This window comes from Myotis myotis, unplaced genomic scaffold, assembly GCF_014108235.1.
Source record: "Myotis myotis isolate mMyoMyo1 unplaced genomic scaffold, mMyoMyo1.p scaffold_m19_p_6, whole genome shotgun sequence".
Lineage (NCBI taxonomy): Eukaryota > Metazoa > Chordata > Mammalia > Chiroptera > Vespertilionidae > Myotis > Myotis myotis.
Window position 1 is genome coordinate 86272222 of NW_023416368.1, and position 23628 is coordinate 86295849.

At 52.9% G+C, this 23628-nt stretch overlaps 1 protein-coding gene across 1 annotated transcript; it reads left to right on the plus strand.

Moving 5' to 3' along the window:
• The first annotated feature begins 1039 nt into the window (after positions 1-1039).
• Positions 1040-22671, plus strand: MAP1S (microtubule associated protein 1S). The gene is made up of 7 exons (XM_036314473.1): positions 1040-1237; positions 2295-2396; positions 3752-3834; positions 4801-4941; positions 5758-8107; positions 20833-21068; positions 21877-22671. The coding sequence occupies exons 1-7, from the start codon at positions 1108-1110 to the stop codon at positions 22030-22032; spliced, it is 3198 nt and encodes a 1065-aa protein (XP_036170366.1). The 5' UTR covers positions 1040-1107; the 3' UTR covers positions 22033-22671.
• The last annotated feature ends 957 nt before the right edge of the window (positions 22672-23628 follow it).

The following is a 23628-nucleotide window of genomic DNA, read 5'->3' on the forward strand; positions in this document are numbered from 1 at the left end:
TTTGTAAACCTCCAGAGGCGGGAGCTCACTCCCAAGGTAGACAGCATGGCAGGCACACCTGTCAGATGTTTAATGCAATGTGGTTTTTCAAGTAGTGACTGCCATAGGTAAAAGGGCTGAATGAGATTGCTTGGGGTGTGTGTGTGTGTGGCGGGGGTGAGGGGGGGATGCCCTGTGAGCGGGGCAGTCAGTCCCTGCCACAGGCCGTACCTGGAATCAGACCCACCTGAGTTCGAATCTCTGCCACATATCGGCCAGATGACTTCATTTCTCCAAGGCTCGGCTCTCTCCTTCCTCTGAAGTGACCCGAACAGCAGCATCGACCTCGGAGGGTCCTGCATGTACTCAGCGAGCTAACGGAACAAAACGCGGGCACACAGCAGGCGCAGAAGTGTTTTGCTCTGCTCCAGGCCAGAGGGCTCTGGAGTGTGTCCCACGCACTGTACTTGGCTAACGCTAAAGCGTGGCACGCTCTCACTCCTGCACGTGCTCTTGCCCCGCCACCCGCACCTGGCAAACTCGGATACATCCCTCAAAACCCTAGCTACGAGATACCTTCCTTCTTCCTTCCTTCTTCCTTTCTTCTTTCTTCCTTCCTTTCTTCTTTCTTTCTTTCTTTCTTTCTTTCTTTCTTTCTTTCTTTCTTTCTTTCTTTCTTTCTTTCTTTCTTCTTTCTTTCTTTCTTTCTTTCTTCTTTCTTTCTTTCTTTCTTTCTTTCTTTCTTTCTTTCCTTCTTTCCTTCTTTCCTTCTTTTCTTTTTTTAAATTGTTAACACTATTACAGCTGTCCCCCGTTTCACAAAATACCTTTCTCTTCTCTGCTCAAGCCCCGACCCAGGGAGCCGGGAGCGTCAGGGCGCGGTTCTGGTTGGACCTGCGGGGATGTGACTGCCGAGGGCAGCGATTCCGACGGGCAGAGGCCGGCAGGGCGGACAGACTGAGGCATCCGTGCAGACCCAAAAGCCGGCACCAGCTCCCATGACTGCAAGGGGCCAGCAGGGGGCAGCCCCGGGCCGGAGGGGGACTTCCGGCGGGTGGTCAGCATTTCCGGGAAAGCCCTTGAAGGGGCGGGCCGCGGGGCGGGCTCTGAGCCCAGGGCGGTGCGAAGATGGCGGAGGCGGCAGCGCTAGCGGCCGGGCCCCGGGCGGCCGAGGCGCCGAGCTCGCTGCTGCTGGTGGTGGGCGGCGAGTGCAGCTGCCCGGGGCTGCTGAGCTACGTGCTGGGGGAGCTCGAACGAGGTGGGGCTGGGCGGGGCGGGGGCGGCCAGGCCGGGGCGGGGGCCGCGGGGTGGGGCGGCTGGGGGCGGGAAGGGTTGAACCCGGGGTTTGGGGCCGGGAGCGCGGGGTGGGAGGCGGCAGAATCCCGGGGGCCGGCGGCCGGAGGCCGGTGCGGCGAGATCCTCGGGCCGGGGCCTCGGGTCCCTCGGGGTGAGGCGGGCGGCCCGCTGCTCCGCCCCGACCCGACCCGACCCGACCCGGGTGCAGCCTGGAGGGGACGTGGCCTGGCTTTGCAACCGCGCGATTGGGCAACCCCGGCGGCGGCTCCGCTTCCCGCCCGCCGGGCCTGCCAAGGGGAGGGCGGGGTCGCCTGGAATCCCGGTCTCAGTCGCCGGGATGAGGCCGAGCCGGGAGCCCGGGCCCCGCTTTCCGTAGCTCCAGGGGGAGCTGCTAATGGGGGTGTGGGCGGTGGCGGCCGCCAGTGGGATTTGGCACCAGCGGAGGTGAGTCATAGGTGCACCTGCAAGGTTCAGTTCACCTGCAGCTACTTGGCACCCTGGCCGGCGTGGTGCGCCCCACCTGTGGTTGGAGGGCGTTCATCTCTCCGTTGCGCAGGGCCTGGCTCCATCGCCTGTGAAATGGGGCGGCAGCACACGCGGTTCTCATGCTTGGAGAGTGTTCCCCCGCAGGGCGCACGGTGGGGAAGCCTGGAGGCTCAGCTCTGCTGTCACAGGGTTGGCGGTGGGGGGGGGGGGGGGGGGGGGCGGGCGTGGACCCAAGGTGAGTGAGGAGGAACCAGCTTTAAGCTTGCATGGTGTCAGCACGGTGCAGAAGGATGCAACGGGCGGTGCAGAAGGATGCAATGGCCTAGAGGACCTGAGAGGGGGTGGTGCCCAGACAGTGGGCACAGCTGGTGCCAAGGCCCAGAGGTGAAGATGGGCCTGGTAGTGGGAAGGAGCAATGAGACGGGTGGGGGTGGGGCAGATGCTGAGGGGAGGAGATGACCGAGATGAGCAAGAAGCAGGGGCCCTTGAGGTGGGGGCTGACTTCCCACCTCCCCCCTCACCCCTCCCACCAGGCCTCCAGTCTTGGGACATTGACCCTGGCATCTGCAGCCTGGATGAGCAGCTCAAGATCTTTGTGTCCCGGCACTCGGCCACCTTCTCCAGCATCGTGAAAGGTGAGGCTGGGGACCCTGTGTGATCGTTGGCAAGTGTTCTCTGAACGCCTCGACCACAGTGACAATACACCCGACCTCCGCTGAGCATGGAGCGGGGGTGGGTCCTGGTCCAGACGTCTCTATACCTTGGTCCTCAACAGCCCACGACGCAGGTACTTGTGCTTCTGTTCCCATTTGACAGATGAGGCAGCTGAGGTGCGGGGGGCAGGGAGACCTCTGACGAGGGGGGTTTACAGGAGACGCATCTGGGGCTGCTGTGCCGGGTGGAGGGAAGGGCCCTGGCAAAGGGACAAGACATTTGGACAGTGAGGGGCTGCCGGGCAGGCCTGGAGGATGGTTTGTGGGCTTCGTGTGGCAGAGAATGCGTCTGGTTCGTGCCTGAGACCCCTGCGCTGGGTCGGGTACATAATGGGTTCCCGGTAGCTGTGGAGCCGATAAAGGAGCAGGGCCCAGGAGGGAGTGGAGATGCTTGAGCAAGACCCACAGCGCCTGTGGCTCCTTGGAGAGCCTGTGGTGATTGCAGGTCAACGGCCCAGCTGCTGGCGGGCCTGGTGTTGCTGGTAGCTTCCCCACCTCAGCCGGCCCTGCAGCCAGCCCCTTGAGTCACCTCCAGGCTGCTGTGGGAGGGGAAGGAAGTGACTCGTAGTCTCATTGTCCCGGCGGTGCTGGTGCTTCCTGACCCCTCGTGGGAAGGGGGGACTGGAAATCCTGCTGGCCCTGTGCGACCTCAGGGGCCCCTTCCCCTCCCTGTGCCTTGGTTTCCCCGCCTGAATGAGCCAATAGCCACGTGTGTGACCCTGGAGGCTCCTTGCCTCTCTCTCCTCCGGGCCGGGTGCTCCATATTGGAAGCACATCTGAACTCCATGGGGCAGTTTAGGGTTGGGATCCCGGAATTAACCCCACTCCTCTCTCGGCTCATGAGGCTTCCCTGTCTGGCTCCCCCCTGCTGCCCCACATTCCAGCCCCAATTGCCACTTCCCCATCCTTCTATAGTCCTGCTTCAGGGTCCATGTTCCCGCATGGTCCTCCCTGGGCTCGGCTCCTTGTCTATAAAATGGGGGTGACGATGGCATCCCCCACAGCTGACAGCTGGGAATTGGGCCTCATAAGCAGTGGTGGCCTTGTCCCTGCAGTTTCCAGCGGGAGGCCTGCTGGGGTAGGCTTCCTGTTCTTGCCTCACCCTGACCTGGGGCACCACCGTGTAGGCCAGCTCTGCCGGGCTGGGGTTCCCCGGAAACAGGTCCTGGAGGGACTGTGGCTGCCTGGGGTCACACAGGGAGGCAGGGTTGACCCGGACAGCCTGACTCTGCGCACGTGGCCCAGCTCCAAACTCACAGGGTCCAATTCCCACGCAGGCCAGCGCAGCCTGCACCTCCGAGGGGACGCCCTGGATATCCTGGTCCTCGTGAATCCGTCAGACAAGTCCCTGTGTGATGAGGTAGGGACCCGTCAGCTCCTGGGGGCGTGGGTGGCGGGGCTGACACCAGCCCCCATCCTGACACCCCCCCCCCCCATGTCCTTGACTTCGTGCTGCCTGAAGTCCTCTTCCCAGCACCCAGCAGCAGGGCCCATGCCCCCCGGAAGCCTTCCCCACCCCCATGGCTCCAGCTCTAATTTATCCTCTCCGCGTGGGTGATGATGGGAGCAGGTGGGATCAGAAAGGCTGGGGTTTGGGAGGAAGGAATGGGATAGGGAGGGTCTGGAGGCGGGGAGTGGGAAGGCAGGGCCTGATTGATGTTTGCACTTCGTGTTCCCCCTGGCTGGGCCCTAGTAGTTGTCTGAGTTGATTTCTTAGTACGTCTAACTCAGTGATGGTGAACCTTTTGAGCTCAGCGTGTCAGCATTTTGAAAAACCCCAACTTAACTCTGGTGCCGTGTCACATATAGAAATTTTTTGATATTTGCAACCATAGTAAAACAAAGACGTATATTTTTGATATTTATTTTATATATTTAAATGCCATTTAACAAAGAAAAATCAACCAAAAAAACAAGTTCGCGTGTCACCTCTGACACGAGTATCATAGGTTCGCCATCACTGGTCTAGCTCGTGGGTGTCTGTATCCTTCTCCCCAGCAGCTAGGAGGAGATGCACAAGATAGAGCCCAGGGCACTCCTGTAGAGACCCTCGCACAGGTTGATTCCTCTAATCAAAGATGCTCCCTCTAGGAAACAGCTAGCCCATGGCTTTGGGGCTGGACCATGGGGAGAGGTGGGCCTGAGGGAGCCCTGAAAGGGTGCAGAGGGCTTCCAGGAGGCGGCGGCACTGGAGCCAGGCTTTGTAGGATGAGCAGGAGTCTGGGGGGTGAGGAGGACATAGATTTAGGGTTGGTGGTCACGCATGGGGAGTGCTGGTTATGTCACTGTGCAGAATAGGGCCTTAACAGTCTCCCCGCTCCCTCAGCTCCGGAACCTTCTCCTAGACCCTGCCCCTCACAAGCTCCTGGTGCTGGCTGGGCCCTGCCTGGAGGAGACAGGGGAGCTGCTGCTCCAGACTGGGGGCTTCTCACCCCGCCACTTCCTCCAGGTTCTGAGGGACAAAGAGGTAAGCTGCCTCCTCCCCACCTTGCCTCCCCCAGCTCTGCATCCTGGCTTGTTCCCATTGGGCTGTGTGGCCCCCGTGACTTGCTGTCTGGAGCCCCATCCCCTCCTCTGGAAGAATGATGGTGACAAGTATCCCGCCTGTTGTCGGGGTGTGGTCCCATCACCCACTACAGTGTGCAGTTCAAGAGGGTGCCTGTGGCCGAAACCGGTTTGGCTCAGTGGATAGAGCGTCGGCCTGCGGACTGAAAGGTCCCAGGTTCGATTCTGGTCAAGGGCATGTACCTGGGTTGCGGGCACATCCCCAGTAGGAGATGTGCAGGAGGCGGCTGATCGACGTTTCTCTCTCATTGATGTTTCTAGCTCTCTATCTCTCTCCCTTCCTCTCTGTAAAAAATCAATAAAATATATTTAAAAAAAAAAGAAAAAAAAAGAGGGTGCCTGTGCATGAACAGGCATCCTGGAGGCCTCAAGTGGCACCCAGTTCCCTTCTGGAATCCTTAGTCTGGGTGGGGCATATGAGCAAAAAAAAAACTCCGAAAACTGTATGTTCACATTGTAGTGAGTGATGTAACCACGGTAAGAGAAGAACCAGTGAGGGCAGGGAAGACCTCCCTGGAGGGAACAGCAAGTGCAAAGGCGCTGAGGCAAGGAGAGTGAGAGAGGCGGGAGGGATTGGGGAGCAGGGTGAAAAAGGACGGGGGGAGGCCTGGGTTTTGTCTTGAGGGTGACAAGTGACCCCCGCAGCCCCAGGGGGCAGGACAGTGGTGTCCTTGCTCAGTTCTCCAGGTGGCCCTTTAACCACTTCCCCCCTCTGCAGATCCGGGATCTCCTGGCTTCTGCACCCCCATCTGCAGACCCGCCCAAGCTCACCATCACCTGCCCTACCTTTGGCGACTGGGCCCAGCTGGCACCCGAAGTGCCTGGCCTCCAGGGCGGGCTGCGGCTGCGGCTGAACCCCCCAGTGCAGCGGCCGGCCTCCGAGGGCCTGCGTGAGTTCCTGGAGTATGTGGCCGAGTCGCTGGAGCTGCCGTCCCCCTTTGAGCTGCTGGAGCCACCAGCGTCCGTGGGCTTCCTCAGGCTCGCCCGGCCTTGCTGCTACATCTTCCCTGGTGGCCTCGGGGACGCCGCCTTCTTCGCCGTTAATGGCTTCACTATGTTGGTCAACGGCGGCTCGAACCCCAAGTCGAGCTTCTGGAAGCTGGTGCGGCACCTGGACCGGGTGGACGCGGTGCTGGTGACACACGCGGGCGCTGACAGCCTTCCGGGCCTCAACAGCCTGCTGCGGCGCAAGCTGGCAGAGCAGGAGGAGGCCGCGACCGGCGGGGGCTCTGGGGACGACCGGCTGCGCAGACTGGTCTCCCCCAGCCTGGGGGTGGTGTTCCTCAACGCCCGCGGGGCCACCTCCCGGCTGGTGCGCGGCGAGGATGAGGCGGAGGTGGCCCGGAGCCTTCTGGCTCGGCTGGGCATAGAGCCTCTGCCCCTGGGCCGGGGGCTGACGCCGACCGAGCCCACGGTGCTCTTCCAGAAAATGGGCGTCGGCCGGCTGGACATGTACGTGCTGCACCCGCCCTCCGCCGGCGCCGAGCACACGCTGGCCTCCGTGTGTGCCCTGCTGGTGTGGCATCCCACGGGCCCCACTGAGAAGGTGGTGCGCGTGCTGTTCCCTGGCTGCACGCCTCCTGCTCGCCTCCTGGACGGCCTGGTCCGCCTGCAGCACTTGGGCTTTTTGCGGGAGCCCGTGGTGACCCCCCAAGACCTGACAGGGCCTCGGCGCACCGAGAGCAAGGAAAGTGTGGGCTCCCGGGACAGCGTGAGGAGAGAGGGCCGGACTACGGTGCCTGCCAGGCCTGCCCAGGAGCGCTCTGGGGTGGCCCGGAAGGAGCCACCACGATCTGAGGCCTCTCGCAGGGCTGAGAAGGAAGCGAGGCACCCCAGGGAGGTGAAGAAGGACCCCAAACCAAGTGTCCCTCGGACCCAGCCCAGGGAGTTGTCCCGGGCATCCTCTGCTGTGGTCAGTGGCAAGAAGGCAGGTGCCCAGGCAGCCCCCAAGCCCCGAAGAGCACCGAACAGTGACCGCCCGGGTGTCCCATTGGCAGGGAATGGGCCCCAGAGCCCCCCCACCTTCCGGTGTGGAGAGGCCAGTCCCTCCATAGAGGCCTGTAGCTCTCCTGTCCCCCAGCTGGCGGCCACCCCCACCCAAGGGAGCAGCCTGGAGCTGGTGCTGAGCCCCACAGGGGAGGACAGCAGCAGCCTGAAGACGCAGGAGCACCTGGCAGCCAGTGGCACCCCCCCGCCCTGCAGCCCCTCGCCAGCTGGAGCTCCCCAGGGCCCAGCCGAGGGTAGCAGGCAGCTGTCGCTGAGCCCCCTGCGGGGTGGGGAGACGGGGCCGGATGGCTCCCCCACGGTGACCACGCCTTCCCTGCCGGCTGAGGTGGGCTCCCCGCACTCCACAGAGGTGGACGAGTCGCTGTCCGTCTCCTTTGAGCAGGTGCTGCCACCGCCCCCCGTTCCCATGAGCGAGGCAGGGCTCAGCCTCCCACTTCGAGGCCCCCGGGTGCGGCGCTCGGCCTCCCCCCATGACGTGGACCTGTGCCTCGTGTCGCCCTGTGAGTTTGAGCACCGCAAGATGGTGCCCATGGCGCCGGCCCCCACCTCCCCTGGGAGCTCCAATGACAGCAGCGCCCGGTCCCAGGAGCGGGCAGGTGCTCTGGGGGCTGAGGAAACGCCGCCTACATCTGTCAGCGAGTCCCTGCCCACGCTGTCCGACTCGGACCCCCTGCCCGCTGCCCCTGGCACTGCAGACTCAGATGAGGACATGGAGGGCTTTGGAGTCCCTCGTCACAACCAGCTGCCCAACCCCCTCAAGGTTCCCCCACCGCTGCCAACCCCACCCAACATCTGCATGGTGGACCCAGAGCTGCTGCCCCCCGAACAGGCCCGGCTGAAAGAGAGCCTCAGCCATACCCGGAAGCCCCTGGCTCGCCCCACCTCCAGCACTGCCACCTCCAAATCCACTCCAGCGATCGCTGCCAAGACCAAGGGGCTGGCTGGTAGGGACCGCGCCAGTCGGCCGCTCAGCGCCCGGAGCGAGCCCAGTGACAAGGGCGGTCGGGCACCCCTGTCCAGAAAGCCCTCTGTCCCCAAGATGACCCCTCGGGGCCCAGCCGGTAAGTACCGGGGAGCTGGAAATCTGCATTGGGTTACCAGCCCAAGTTCTGTTCCTAATGCTGTGTGGCCTTAGTCACACTTGCCACCCTCTCTGAGCCTCAGTTTCCTCTATAAAGTAGGGGTGCACTGGTGATCCCAGTTGCTCAGTGGAAACATACAGTGAGCACATACGTCATAGATTTGCTAGTAGCCACAGTGCCACAGTGAGAGAAAAGAAACAGGTGAAGTTAGTAGTATATTTTACATAACCCTTTGTGTTGAGGCTCTTACGACCAGGCCCAGGTTGATGATTGGCTGGGAGGACACAGCTTGGCCGGCTACAATATAAGAGTTCCCAGCCCACAGAGCAGGAGCTGCAGAGGGAAAAGATGGGTTGGGGGCTGCTCCCCGCTTCCCCCCCCCCCGATCCTCGACCCTGTCCACAGGCTTCTGGAGTCCCCTCCAGTGGGGTCCCCTACCATGTGCTTAGCTCCTGACAAGCAAGCTGTGATGACATGGGAGATGTGGCCGCCACTGGGAAGGCCCATCAGACGCAGCCGTGGGGCTTCAGTTGGGGGCTCATCCCATCAGCCTCCTTGTCTGGCTTGTACCATAGTCCAGACTCCTCAGCAAGGGGAAAGCCAGTGTTCATCTTAAGCCATGTTACTATAGGAACGGTGTTCGTTTACGGAATGTTGGAGCTCTTCAGAAATCTGTTCCCAGGTGCCAGCCCAGGCCTTCCCAAGGACAGCAGTCTGGAGCCTGCTGTGCTAACCTTTTCCAGTTTTCTCTCATTGTGATGAGATACAGAACATGAAACTTCCCACCTTAACCATTTTGAAGTGTCCAGTTCAGTGGCAGTACGTGCATTCACACTGCTGTGCAGCCATCACCACCGTACGTTTCCAGAACTCCACCTTGCAAAACAGACTGTCCCCATTAAACACTAACGCCCCCTTCCCCAGGCCCTACCTCCATTGTCCTTTCTGCGTCTGGATCTGACTCCATTAGGGATTTTATTGAAGTGGAATCAGTGTTTATCCTTTTGGTGACTGGCTTATTTCACTTAGCATAATGTCCTCATGGCTCATCCATGGTGTAGTATGTGTCAGAATTTCCTTTCCTTTTTTTGTTAATCTTCATTCAAGGACATTTTTTCCATTGCTTTTTTAGAGAGAGTGGAAGGGAAGGATGAAGGGGGAGGGAGAGAGAGAGAAAGAGAGAGAAACAGGATTGAACCTGCAACTAGGGATGTGCCCTTAACCAGGAATCAAACCCACAACCCTGTGGTTCTAACCACTGCAAAACATGGGCCAGGGCAGAATTTCCTTCCTTTTTAAGGCTGAATAATATTCCATCGTACAGATGGACTGACCACATTTTGTTTACTTACTCGTTCATGGACACTTGGCTTGCGTCCACCTTTTGGCTGCTATAAATAATGCCGCTATGGACATAGATAAACATCTCTCCGAAGACCCTGCTTTAAATTCTTTGAGATAAATACAGAAGTGGAATTGCTGGATCATGTGATGATTCTGTTTAATTTTTTGAGGAACCTCCATATGGTTTCCATAGAGGCTCCACCATTGTACACTTCCACTAACAGTATACAAGGGAGCCAGTTTCTTTCTTTGTTTTTGAACATATTTGTAAAGGGCCCAGCACAGTAGTTCTGGGCAGACAGCACTCCACAAAAATGCCCTCTTATTGTTTCAGATGGAGAAACATTGATTTGTTGTTCTGCTTATTTATGCATTCATTGGTTGCTTCTTGTATGTGCCCTGACCAGCGTTCAAACCCCCAACCTTGGTTTATTGGGATGACACCCCAACCAACTAAGCTACCTGGCCATGGCCACAAGGGTTCCAATTTTGCCACATTCTTATCAACACTTATTTTCTGCATTTAATAAAAAAAAAAATTTTTTTTTTAAATATATTTTATTGATTTTTTATAGAGAGGAAGGGAGAGAGATAGAGAGTTAGAAACATCGATGAGAGAGAAACATCCATCAGCTGCCTCCTGCACATCTCCTACTGGAGATGTGCCCGCAACCCAGGCACATGCCCTTGACCGGAATTGAACCTGGGACCTTTCAGTCCGCAGGCCGACGCTCTATCCACTGAGCCAAACCGGTTTTGGCAAGAAAAAAAAATTTTTAACTTGGATTGCACACAGCTCCCAATCGCCCACTGGGCAGGCTCCATCCCCGCAGGCCACTCTTTATATATTTGTTATAACAATTTATTGTAGGAAGATTGGGTCAGAACAGAAGGTAACCCCACAGTCTGCACAGATAATCTCCGCTGCTAGACCGTTGTTACAGTAAATGTTTATAGTATAGCTGAACTACTAATGATGGACAAGACAAAAGGACCATACCTTCTGGTGGTCTTACGATGGATACTCGTTTACAGTTAACACCAGTTTGATATTTAGCTTGGTTGCTGTGCCATTCTGGCCTTTTGCTGCTGGGAACCTTTATGGTCACATTATATAAGCTTATCAAACTCGGCTGGTCATTAATGGTGAGGCTTTGGTGCTAGCTGAGTCTAGTTTGGTCAGGTTCAAAACATGGAAATTTGAAAAAAATCAGGGGCACACACAAAAATGAAGTCAGCTTTGTTTACATCTACATCTATAAAGAGAAAGTTTTGGCCCTGACAGGTTTGGCTCAGTGGATAGAGCGTCGGCCTGCGGACTGAGGGGTCCCAGGTTCGATTCTGGTCGGGGGCATGTACCTTGGTTGCGGGCACATCCCCAGTAGGAGATGTGCAGGAGGCAGCTGATCAATGTTTCTCTCTCGTTGATGTTTCTAACTCTCTATCCCTCTCCCTTCCTCTCTGTAAAAAAATCAATAAAATATATTTTAAAAAAATAAAGTTTTGGAAGCTGCCTTAGGTACCAAATAGAGGATTTTATCTTTTTATTTTATTTTATTGATTTTTTAGAGAGAGGAAGGGAGAGAGCTAGAGAGTTAGAAACATCGATCAGCTGCCTCCTGCACATCCCCCACTGGGGATGTGCCCGCAACCCAGGTACATGCCCTTGACCGGAATCGAACCTGGGACCTTTCAGTCCACAGGCCGACGCTCTATCCACTGAGCCAAACTGGTTTCGGCCCAAATAGAGGATTTTAAACTCATGATGAAATTAATACAGAATCAGAACAGTTTACAGTCTGTACAATTAATATTTTATCACTTCAAGTAAAATGTAGAAGCTCTACAACTCTAGATCCTTTTATCCTCCTTTTATAGTATAGTTGAGGGGTCCTCAAACTACGGCCCGCGGGCCACATGCAAATACAAATATTGTATTTGTTCCTGTTTTGTTTTTTTACTTCAAAATAAGATATGTGCAGTGTGCATAGGAATTTGTTCATAGTTTTTTTTTTAAACTATAGTCCGGCCCGCCAACGGTCTGAGGGACAGTGAACTGGCCCCCTGTTTAAAAAGTTTGAGGACCCCTGGTATAGTTGTTATATGAACTATGTCCATATGGTACATTGAAAACCTGACCAGATACTGTTACAGTTTTTGCTCTCAATAACATATATTTAAAAGAACTTAATGTTTCCCCTTCATTCCTTAAGTTTTCCTCTGCTATTATTTCCCTTCAGCCTAAAAACTTCCTTGAGCATTTCTCATAGCACAGGTGTGCTAACAGTTCTCTTCATTTCCTTCATCTGAGAATAGACTTTACCTTGCCTTCATCCCTGTGTATATTTTCTCTAGATCAGTGGTTCTCAACCTGTGGGTCGCGACCCCTTTGGCGATCGAACGACCCTTTCACAGGGGTCGCCTAAGACCATCCCGCATATCAGATATTTACATTACAATTCATAACAGTAGCAACATTACAGTTATGAAGTAGCAACGAAAATAATTTTATGGTTGGGTCACAACATGAGGAACCGTATTTAAAGGGCCAGAAGGTTGAGAACCACTGCTCTAGATGTAGTTATTTTCTTTCGGCACTTTGTTGTTTGTGTTTTGTTTTGTTTTTAGAGTAGCCGTCCTGATGGTGTGAAGTGGTATCTCGTGGTTTGGATTTGCACTTCCCTGATGATTAGCAGTGTTGAGCATCTTTTCATCTCTTGTTGGCTATTTATATATCTTCAGAGAAATGTCTACAAAGTCCTTTGCCCATTTTTTAATACGGTTGTTTATATTTTTTTATTGGGTTCTGAGAATTCTTTTTGTATTCTTGATATGAATCCCTTATGAGATATGATTTACAATATTTTCTCCCATTCTGTGGGTTGCCTTTTGATTTCAGAGGAAGGAAGAGGGAGAGAGAGATAGAAATATCAATGATGAAAGAGAATCATTGCTTGGCTACCTTCTGCATGCCTCCTACCGTGGTTCAAGCCCGCAACCTAGGCTTGTGCCCTGACTGGGACCTGAACAGTGACCTCCTGGTTCATAGGTCGACGCTCAACCACTGAGCCATCATGGCCAGGCCTGTGAGTTGCCTTTTTACTCTATTGATAGTGTCCTTTGATGCACAAAAGTTTTTACTTTCTTTCCCTAACATAACGTATAGTTTGTCTTTTTGTTTGTTGCCATTGTTTTTGGTGTCATATCCAAGAACTCACTGCCAAATCCGATGTCAGGAAGCTTTTGCCTTATGTTTTCTTCCAAGAGTTTTATAGTCTTAGCTCTTAAATGATCTATTTGATCGATTTTGAGTTAATTTATTAATTGGTTTTAGAGAGAGAGTGAGAAAGAAAGACATCGATATTTGTTCCTCCACTTATTTATGCATTCACATTGGTTGATTCTTGTATGCGCCCTGACTGGACAATTATCCACCAGGAGGTATGGTAGTTCAGCTGTACTATAAAACCAACTGAGCTACCTGGCCAGGGCTGAGTTAATTTTTAAATACTAGTGGCCCGGTGCATGAAATTCGTGCACCGGTACAGTCCCTAGGCCTGGCCTGCGATCAGGGCCATCTTCCCAGGCTGCCGGCAGCTGGCCCCACCCCCTGCCACCACCCACCCCCAGTTCCCCATTCGCCCTCGGAGGGTCCAAGAGGTTGGCCATTCCTGCCCGCTTGACAGCCCTGCCGCTGGTGGCCCTCTGTGTGTGGGACAACCAGTGGGGCAGGGGCCTTAGCCTGGTGCCACCCACATCCACTGCCACTCACCCCTGGTTCCTCGTTCCCCATTCAGCAATCGGACCCTGCCAGCCGGGGGCAGCTCCTGCATTGAGTGTCTGCCCCCTGGTGGTCAGTGCACGTCATAGCAACCGGTCGTTCCCGCTGTTTGGTCAATTTGCATATTGGCCTTTTGTTATATAGGATGGTGCTAAACAAGGGTTCAGCTTCATTCTTTTGCATGTGGATATCCATGTTTTCCAACACCATTTGTTGAAAAGCCTATTCTGTCCCCCCCTGAATAGTCTTGGCACCCTTATCAAAAATCATTTGATTATGCCCATCCGGTGTGACTCAGTGGTTGAACGTCAACCTGTGAACCAAGAGGCCTCTGTGTGATTCCCAGTCAGGACACATACCCAGTTGCGGGCTTGATCCCCGGGGGGCGGGGGCATGCAGGAGGCAGCAGATTAATGATTCTCTCTTATCATTGATGTTTCTATCTCTCCCTCTCCCTTTCTGAAATCAATAAAAATAATATATTTTTTAAAAATTATTTGACCCTATATGTGAGGGTTCATTATGGGCTGTTTATTTTATCCCATTGATTTTTTAAAAAAATATGTTTTTATTGATTTGAGAAAGGGAGGAGGGGGAGAGAGAGAGTAAAACAGTGTGAGAGAGAAACATCAATTGGTTGCTTCCTGTACACACCCCAACCAGGAATTGAACCCACAACCTGTGTACGTTCAACATACCAGTGACTTTTTGGTGCATGGGACAACACCCAACCAACTGGGCCACACTGGCCAGGGCTCCATTGATTATTTCTTATCTTACTCACTTGAGTCTTCTCTCTCTTTTGTTCTAAGCCCGTCTAAAGATTTGTCAATTTTGGTCCTGGCTGGTGTGCTCAATGGTTAGAGTGTTGGCCTGTGCACTGAAGGATTGTAGGTTCGATTCCTGGTCAACGGCACGTATCTGGGTTGCAGGTTCCATCTCCGGCCCCAGTTGGGGTGCATGCAAGAGGCAACCAATCCATATGTCTCTTTCGCATTGGTTTCTCTCTGTCCCTCTCTTTGTTTCCCCCTCCCCAGTCTCTCTAAAAGTCAATGGAGATATACCCTCAGGTGAGGCTTAACAAACCATTTTTTTAAATAAAGATTTCTCAATTTTCAAAATCTTTTCAGAGAACCAGCTTTTGGTTTCATTGCTTCTGTGTTGTTTTTATATTCTCTATTTTATTGCTCTCTGTTCTAATCTTTATTTCTTTTCTTTTGCTAGCTTTAGATTTACTTCGTTCTTTTTGTAGTTCTTTACGTTGTAAAGTAAGGTTGTTGATTTGATATATATTTTTTTAAATATACTTTTTATTGATTTCAGAGAGAGGAAAGGAGAGGGATGGAGAGATAGAAACATCAGTGATGAGAGAGAATCATCAATTGGCTGCCTCCTGCACGCCCCATACTGGGAATCGAGCCTGCAACTTGGGCATGTGACCAGGAATTGAACTGTGACTTCCTGGTTCATAGATTAATGCTCAACCACTGAGCCATGCCGGCCTTACATATGCCTTCTTTCTCCATTCCCTACCCCCCCATTGGCCCCTTCTAGAGCACCCCCACCCTGAGCCTTCACCACCCTATTGTCTGTGTCCATGGGTTATGCATATATGCATGCAAGTTCTTTGGTTGATATCTTCCCTCCTACCCACCCCTGTCTTCCCTCTGAGAAATGGAGCATTTAATCCATTTACATTTAAGATTATTATTGATAGGTACTTATTTATCGCCATTTAAATTCTTTATGCCTGCCCTAACTGGTTTGGCTGAGTGGACAGAGCGTCAGCCTGCGGACTGAAGGGTCCCGGGTTCAATTCCAGTCAAGGGCATGTACCTTGGTTGCGGGCATATCCCCAGTAGGGGGTGTGCAGCAGGCAGCTGATCGATGTTTCTCTCTCATCGATGTTTCTAACTCTCTATCCCTCTCCCTTCCTCTCTGTAAAACATCAATAACATATATTTTAAAAAATAATTCTTTGTGCCTGTTTCTCTATTCTTCTCATTACACCAGTCCTTTAGCATTTCTTGCTGTGCTGTTTTTTTGTTGTTTTTTTTTTAAATATATGTTATTGATTTTTTACAGAGAGGAAGGGAGAGGGATAGAGTTAGAAACATCGATGAGAGAGAAACATCGACCAGCCACCTCCTGCACACCTCCTACTGGGGATGTGCCCGCAACCAAGGTACATGCCCTTGACCGGAATCGAACCTGGGACCCTTCAGTCCGCAGGCTGATGCGCTATCCACTGAGCCAAACTGGTCTGGCTTGCTGTGCTGTTTTGATGGTGATAGGCTCCTTTAGCCTTTTTTTGGCTGGGAAGCTCTTTATTTCACCATCTATTTTGAATGATAGCCTTGCTGGGTATAGTAATCTTGGTTTCAGTTCCTTGCTTATTAATACCCTGAATGTTTCATGCCATTCCCTTCTGGCCTATAGAGTTTCTGATGAAGAAAATTAGCTGATAGCCTTATGGGAGCTTCTTTGTAAGTAACATTGCTTTTCTCTTGCTGCCTTTAAGATTCTTTTTTTTGTTTTTAATTTTTGGCATTTTAATTATGATGTGTCTGGGTGGGCCTGTTTGGGTTCTTGCTTGGGATTCTCTGTGCCTCCTGGACTTGTGTGACTTTTTCCTTTACCATTTTAGGGAAGTTTTTTGCCATTATTTCTTCAAATACCTTCTATCCCTTGCTCATTTTTTTCACCTTCTGGTACTCCTATGACAGTGGTTCTCAACCTTCTGGCCCTTTAAATACAGTTCCTCATGTTGTGACCCAACCATAAAATTATTTTCGTTGCTACTTCATAACTGTAATGTTGCTACTGTTATAAATTGTAATATAAATATCTGATATGCAGGATGGTCTTAGGCGACCCCTGTGAAAGGGTCGTTCGACCGTCAAAGGGGCCGCGACCCACAGGTTGAGAACCGCTGTCCTATGATGTGAATATAGTTACATTTCATATTGGCCCCCAGCTCCCTTAAGCTGTCCTCCGGTTTTTTAATTTTTTTTTTTTTTTTTTTTTTTTTTGGTTCTCTGATTGATTTTTTTCTACCCTGTCTTCTAATTCACTGATCTGATCCTTAGCTTCCCCTAATTTGCTGTGTATTACTTTCAATGTGTTCTTTATTAGTGCTATGTCATACTTCATTTTCATCTGGTCGTTTTTCATAGTTACTATATCTTTTCTCACGCTGTTGAGCATCCTTGCCATCATTATTCTGAACTCTATATCTGATAAATTTCTTACCTCCATTTCATTTAGTTCCTCTTCTGGAGAATTCTCTTGTTCTTTCACTTGGGGGTTATTTTTTTGTCTTCCCATTTTGGCTGCCTGTTTGGGTTTGTGTCTGTGTAGTAGGTAGATCTGTGAGAACTCCCAGTCTCTAGTGTAGGACAATGTCTTTGTACCCTGTTTGGAGCTGTCAGCAGTCCATAGTATGTGGCTCCCTCTGCTGGAGCTGGGTGCCTTTGGAAAGGACCAAGATATGCACCAAGGTCTGCTTTTCCTAGCCCCAGGTCCAGAATTAGATCAGGCAAAGACTCAAAGCCTCCAGGGACTCATCTCTGCCTGCATTCTGATTATTATCAGTCTTTTTTTTTTTTAAATATATTTTATTGATTTTTTACAGAGAAGAAGGGAGAGGGATAGAGAGTTAGAAACATCAATGAGAGAAGAGAGATCGATCAGCTGCCTCCTGCACACCCCCCAGTGGGGAGGTGCCCGCAACCAAGATACATGCCCTTGACCAGAATCGAACCTGGGACCCTTGAGTCCGCAGGCTGACGCTCTATCCACTGAGCCAAACCGGTTCGGCTATTATTAGTCTTGATTGGCCTCAGAGTAGAGTGAGAGGTTTTTCTACATCATGGGGCAGTTGCTCCCTCCCCACCGGGAAAACGCTACCTGAATGATAAAGGTCTGCTGGAGAGAAAGGTCTCTGCAGTGTGAGGGAATGACTCAGCACAGGAAACTGGGGCAGCTGCCTTCTGAGCTCAAATCCCAGAGCCCACAACCCTGGATTCTGCTCACACAGCTCTAGTCCACTCTACCCTCCCTCTGTCAGAGCCCAGTGTGCGTGGCTGCACACAAAATTTTGTGTTGGCCCTTTAAGAAGGTACCTGCATTTCCAGCCATCTCTCCTAGGCAGACAGCCACCCTGCTGCTTTTCACAGCCAGGTGCTGTGTAGGCACCTTTCTCAGTTCTCTGCTCCGGGCTGGTGGGCCCAGCTTGGGGTTTAGATCCCAGAGTTCTCAGTGGGAACCACCCACAGCTGAGACATCCCTCCGGAACTTCAGGTGCTGTCTGTGGCAGCTCAGCCAGCCCTGGGCACCTCTGCCCTTCCTGCCAGTCTCTGTGGTCCCACTTACCATCCATGGTTACCAGGGTTCTCTCCAGCGAGTCTTCAGCTGATTATTCAGGATGATTTTCTGTGTTTTAGTTGTTATTCCATTTTGGTCCTGGGAGCATGTCAGTGTAGCTTCCACTTACTCTGCTGCCATTTTGGAATCTCCGAGATCTTATTTTTCAATATAAGCTTTTGAAATGTAAGATTATAGCTGTAAAATTCCCTTTGAACTGCACCCTCTTTCAGATTCTCTCTCTGTCTTTGCTTTCAAGAGTTTGATCATGTGTCTCAGTGTGGGTCTCTGAGTTCATTAAGCTTCTTGGATGCTGATGTTTGTGTCTTTCATCAAATATGGGAAGTTTTGGGCTGTTATTTCCCCCTATATAATCTTTCTGCCCCTCCCTTCTCTCTCCTCTTTCTGGGAATTCCATCATATATATGTTGTTCCTTTTTTTATTATTATTATTATATTTTTTAATGTTTATTTTTATTTTTAGAGAGGAAGGAAGAGGGAGAGAGAGAGATAGAAACTTCAATGATGAGAGAGAATCATTGATCGGCTGCCTCCTGCACGCCTCACACTGGGGATCGAGCCTGAAACCTGGGCATTTGCCCTGACCGTGAATCAAACCGTGACCTCCTGGTTCATAGGTCGATGCTCAACCACTGAACGAACCATGCCGGCCAGACGATGTTGGTCCTCTTGATGGTGTTCCAGAGGTTTCTTAGACTCTATTCACTTTCTTGAATCTTTTTTCTTTCTGTTCCTCAGATTTGGTAATTTCCATGGTTCTATCATCAAGATCACTGCTTTATTTATTTATTTATTTATTTATTGCCTGTTCAAATCTTGAACAGAATCCCTCTCATGAAATTTTCATGTAAGCTGTCACACTTCTCATCTGCAGAATTTCTTTTTGGTTTGCTTTTTTGTTTTCTATCTCCTTATTGATTTTCTATTTTGTTCCTACACTGTGTTCTTGATTTTCTCTGTGTCTTTAGTTCTTTGAGGATCTTTCACATGGTTGTTTTGAAGTCTTCATCAGTGTTGATTTTTGTTGATTTATTGTTTTTCCTTTAAATGGTCCATACTTTCCTCTTTCTCTGTGTGCCCTCTGATTTTTTTTTTTTTAAACTGGATGTTTGAATGTAATAATGCGATAACTCTAGAAATCCAGTGTCTCTCCTTCCCTGGGGTGTGCTGTGGCTTTTAGTGGTTTCGTTATTGTGGGCTGTCTCTCTGACGGATCAGTCTGGGTGTAAAGCACAGTGCTGTCAGGTCTTTTCTCAGCCTCTACCTTTCTCTGGGCTTGTGTGGCGACTTTCTCAGTTCTCCTGTATATGTAGTTGCTTAAATGTCTGGCTCCCAGACTGAGGGGGGTGGGGGGCGTTGTGCAGTCCTTTAAATCCCATGGAAGTCGCTTCAACTTGAGGCTACAATTCCGTTGTCCTCTGGGTGGGAAGAGGAATTCCTGGTGCTTCCTACCGCCCCGTCTTCCTAGAATCCTCCAACTATGTTAAAACCCTTTCCTGCATAGCACTGTGTAAAGGTGATGCTTCCACGTGTAATCAACCAAATAAGGTATTTGATAGTTCCTCTTCTCTGTTCCACTCTTAAGTTTTGGGAGCCTGGCATACAGTTGGCACTCCCAGCTCGTGTTGGCTCACGCCCACCACTTTGCAGTACTTGGTAGCCACTGCGTTGGTCAGCACAGGCTAGATCACCTAGGGAGGGCTGGCGAGAAAGCAATGATAGGACAACAGTAATACTGTGGCTGCGTTTCCTGAGCACTTGCTTGTGGGCTGGGCCCCATTCCAGGTGCCTGGGGTCGTCCCCTCCAGGAGCTGAGGGGTGTGCTTGGCTGCTGGACACCCTGGTCTCTTGAGGCTCTTCAAGCCTCAGCACCCACCTGAGCTGTCACCTCTTGTCTTTGGGCAGATTCCAGGGGAGGCACCTGATGGCCCCTGTGACCTTTGGCAGGTACGGGGTTCCCAGCACAGGGAGAGGATGGGCGCCGAGAGGCTGGGGGTCATCTGGGGCTCTGTCCGCCAGGGCATGTGGCCTCTTTGAGAGGCCACAGTGTTGGCCACTCAGGGTTCTGCCCCTCCATGCTGCATCAGCGAACAGTGTCTTAAAGGGCCAGAGGGTAAACGTCAGCTTTGCAGACCAGACCATCTCTGTCTCAAACTCAGGGCATCTCAGTCAGTAACTGAACAGATATTCCAGTCAAACCATCTTTATAAAAGCAGATGGTTGCTATAAGTCATCGCTTGCCCGGTCCCTCCCTGCCCCTATCCTCCTGCCTATGATCCCCCTCATCTTCTCCTTGCCCCCCAGCTCTCCTGCTCCTGTCTCCCTTCTCTTTCCATAGCCACAGTAGCTTTCTCCTCCTAAGGCTCCATGCGGGATCCTCACCACCACAATCCCCAGCTTCGAGTGACAGGTGCCTTTTGCCCAAAGCCAGGAGTTTCATTTACTTGCAACTGCCCTGCAGCCCTTTGGGCCACACCCTGAGCTGCGCAACATTTATGTTCCTGACATCGAGCATCTGGGAGGCTTCCTGTGCCCAAGACCTCAACCGGGTGTTAGAATTCACTCACCCCAAAGCGGCAGCCCTGTCCCCCTTGCACGGCTCCGGGTTCAGGGCCGCGGACAAGGCTCCGAGCACAACTGCCCCAGTTCCATCCAGGCCTCCCTGTCCTGGGTCTCCTTCTTGCAACACGATCCCTCCCACACCAGCTCTTGCTCTCTGTTGCCCCTGTGGGCAGAGATTTTTGTCTGTCTTGGTCACTACCATGTCTCCAGGACGTGGGGCCAGGAGGGCTTGACAAATGTCCCTTGAGTAATTGAACAGATGAATGCAGGAGCAGCAAACCTTCCAAGCATTAGCTGCTTTTAGGGCTCAAGTGCCAAAAGCCTCCTCTTCCAGGAAGCCCTCCACAGTTGCCCCCTCCTTCTGGCCTGAAGAATGTCTGTGTCTGGGGACTGGCAAGGGAGGGTCCAGGCACTGAGGAGGCAGCCAGGGATGTTTACAGAGTTCAGTGAGTAACTGTCCATGCCAGGGAGGGCTTGTCAACCAACCATAAAACAGTGAGATCAGGCCTCCTGTTGAGGAGAAGCACTCAGGGAGGTGCACATAGAGCTGGGAGCCTGGTCCCAAGCCCTGAGACTCAGCCCCTTCCCAGGCCCAGAAGCTCATGACTGACGCCATCCTTCCTGCCCACAGGGTCAGCCAGCAGCCGGCCAGGTGGGCTGGAGGCCTCACCTGGCTCCCCTGTCTACCTTGACCTGGCCTACTTGCCCAGCGGGGGCAGCGTCTGCCTGTTGAACGAGGAGTTCTTTCGGCGGGTGCGCTCACTCTGCTATGTCATCAGCGGCCAGGACCAGCACAAGGAAGAGGGCATGCGGGCCGTCCTGGACGCACTGCTGGCCGGCAAGCAGCAGTGGGACCGTGACCTACAGGTGAGTGACCGCCCTACGGCCTTAGATGGTCTGGACACAGGGCGAGGTCAGTGCCTCCCAGTATGTTCCTGTTGAACCCACACAGGTGGGACTGGGGCTCAGAGATTCACCTGCATCCCCAAGGCCACAAGCAAAGGAGGCAGGCGCCCTCCCCATCTCTCAGGTTGCTGTTCCTGTCACATCCGTTTCCTCATTCCTCTGCTGCAACCTGACTGGGGACGCAGGGCAGGGCTGGTTTGGTCACCTCTCCTGAACCCCAGTTCTTAGCCTCCCCGCTGTCATGAGACTCGGCCAGGAGGAGCAGGTGGGGTGTGTGGCATCTACACAGTTGAGAAAGAGGACGGGGGTCATCCCCAAAGGAAGCCTTGAAACAGCATTGAAGGGTGGGGCAAGTTTGGGTAGAGGGAGAGCTTAGGTACCTGGCTGCCCACTCAGTATGTGAGTGTGAGACCCCTGACCTTGCACACAGCTTACAAAGCAGCCAGGAGGGAGAGAGTCTGGGTGAAGGGCACGACATGGGCAAAGGCCTGGAGGTGGGAGTAAGCCTCTTGTGTTCAAGGAGCTGCAGGGAGGCCCGGTGAGCCTAGATTGGGAGGCACAGAGAGGGGTTCACAGAGCCCTGGCCTGGTCTCCGGGTTGTAAGAGGGTCCCATGGGTGCTGTGGGATCAGAGGGACTTCAGGGACAGACTGGCCGCTGGGGAGGTGGAGCACATGTGGTCAGAGAAGGGCACCTCAGCTGCCCAGGGGCTGGGACACAAGAGCAGAGCACTCTCCCCTTCACTGCTCATCCATTTTTCCTGTCCACAGGTGACCCTGATCCCCACCTTCGACTCAATGGCCATGCACGAGTGGTATGAGGAGACACATGCCCAGCACCAGGCGCTAGGCATCACGGTGCTGGGCAGTAACAGCACAGTGTCCATGCAGGACGAGGCCTTCCCTGCCTGCAAGGTGGAGTTCTAGTCCTGCCTCACCCCTACACCTACCCCACCCCTCAGCCCAGATCTGCCACCGTCCTGAGAATCACTGCATCAGAAATAAACCAAGTGCCCCGCTCCACTGTGGCCTCAGTTCCTTCTGCCGACGGGAGACTTGGTGGCGCCTGGGACAGTCATCGCTACCATGTGGGTCCCCGGGTCAGGCACAGACGGGGCATGCCCCCCCAGTAATGCCTCCCCAGACCCAGTGGCACTCTGTTAACTGCAGCCCTCCAGCCCACCCTGGCCATTTTACAGACAAGGGAGGCAGCCGCTGGAGCCCTGCCATGGAGACCAATCATGGCCGAGGTGAGGTGTGCGCCCCAGTCTCTGCTCCAAAGCCATGAAACAAAAGCTGCCCTCTGTTCCTGGAGAAAATCGGTGCTTGTGCCTGGAGTCACAGCTGCAGGAAGGTCCTAAAGGAGAATCTGAATCCCAAAGGTGCAGACAGCAGCTTCTTGATGAGCCCCTGCCCTTGTCACTCATGTGCGGAAGCTCCTAGATAAAATCCTATATAATAAAAGACTAATATGCGAATTGTCCCCTTGACCCGGCATTCAACCAGGGAGTGGGGCCAGCCAGCCAACCGCCCACAGACCCCCTCTCCCCAGCTGACCCTGCCCCTGATCGCCCCCCCACCCCACCCTGATCAGGGCAGGGCCGGCTGGACCCAACCCGTGCATGAATTGATGCACCAGGCCTCTCTAGTTTTAGATAAGACATCATCTGTAACTAGAGGCCCGATGCACAAAGATTTGAGCAAGGATAGGCCTTCCTTCCCCTGGCTGCCAGCACTGCCTTCACTCCAGCCAGAGCCGCCTTCCACCTCTCACCTTGTCGCGTCAATTTGCATATTCCCTCCTTATTGGCTGTGGGCGCCACCATCTTTGTCGCAAAGTTATGGTCAATTTGCATATTCCATCTGTATTAGATAGGATGGTTGAATGGTGACTCAAAAAAACACGTCAGAATCCTGGCTCCTGATACCTGTGAATGTGACTGGATGTGAAAAACGGACTTTGCAGATGTAATTAAGTAAAGGATCTTGAGGTGAGATCGTCCTAGATTCGGGTCGTTCTAAAGCCAATGACAAGTGTCCTTATAAAGGACAGAGGGAGGCCCAGACCCAGCGGAGAAAACTGAGTGCAGGTGGAAGCAGAGACTGGAGTGACGCAGCCGTAAGCTGGGGACACCAGAGCCCCAGAAGCTGGGAGAGGTGAGGAGGACTCCTTCCCTGGAACCTCCTGAAGAAACCAGCCCCCCTCACATCTGTTTCTTTAAGCCCCCGGTTTGTGATACTTTGTAACAGCAGCCCAGGCATTTCTGCCTGAATCGCTGTGTGTGGTTGCGTATTTCATGGAACAGATTCCTTCTTCGGGCTGTCTCAGTGTCTCCGTTTGTTCAGGCTCCTATAACGATACCATGGATTGGGCAGTTTAAACAACAGACACAATTCTCATGGTCCGGAGGCTGGCGGTCAGATCAGGGAGCCAGCATAATGGGGTCCTGGCTTGCAGACAGTTGCCTCCTTGCTGTGTCCTCACATGGCAGAGGAGAGAGCAAATGCTCCTGGGCCCCTTAT

Bases quoted from the DNA above. Each gene is read 5' to 3' on its own strand.
- MAP1S (XM_036314473.1), top strand. From the start codon at position 1,108: ATGGCGGAGGCGGCAGCGCTAGCGGCCGGGCCCCGGGCGGCCGAGGCG. The intron at 3,835-4,800 runs GTAGGGACCCGT...CCGCTCCCTCAG, and splicing joins ACAAGTCCCTGTGTGATGAG to CTCCGGAACCTTCTCCTAGA. The intron at 4,942-5,757 runs GTAAGCTGCCTC...CCCCCTCTGCAG, and splicing joins AGGTTCTGAGGGACAAAGAG to ATCCGGGATCTCCTGGCTTC.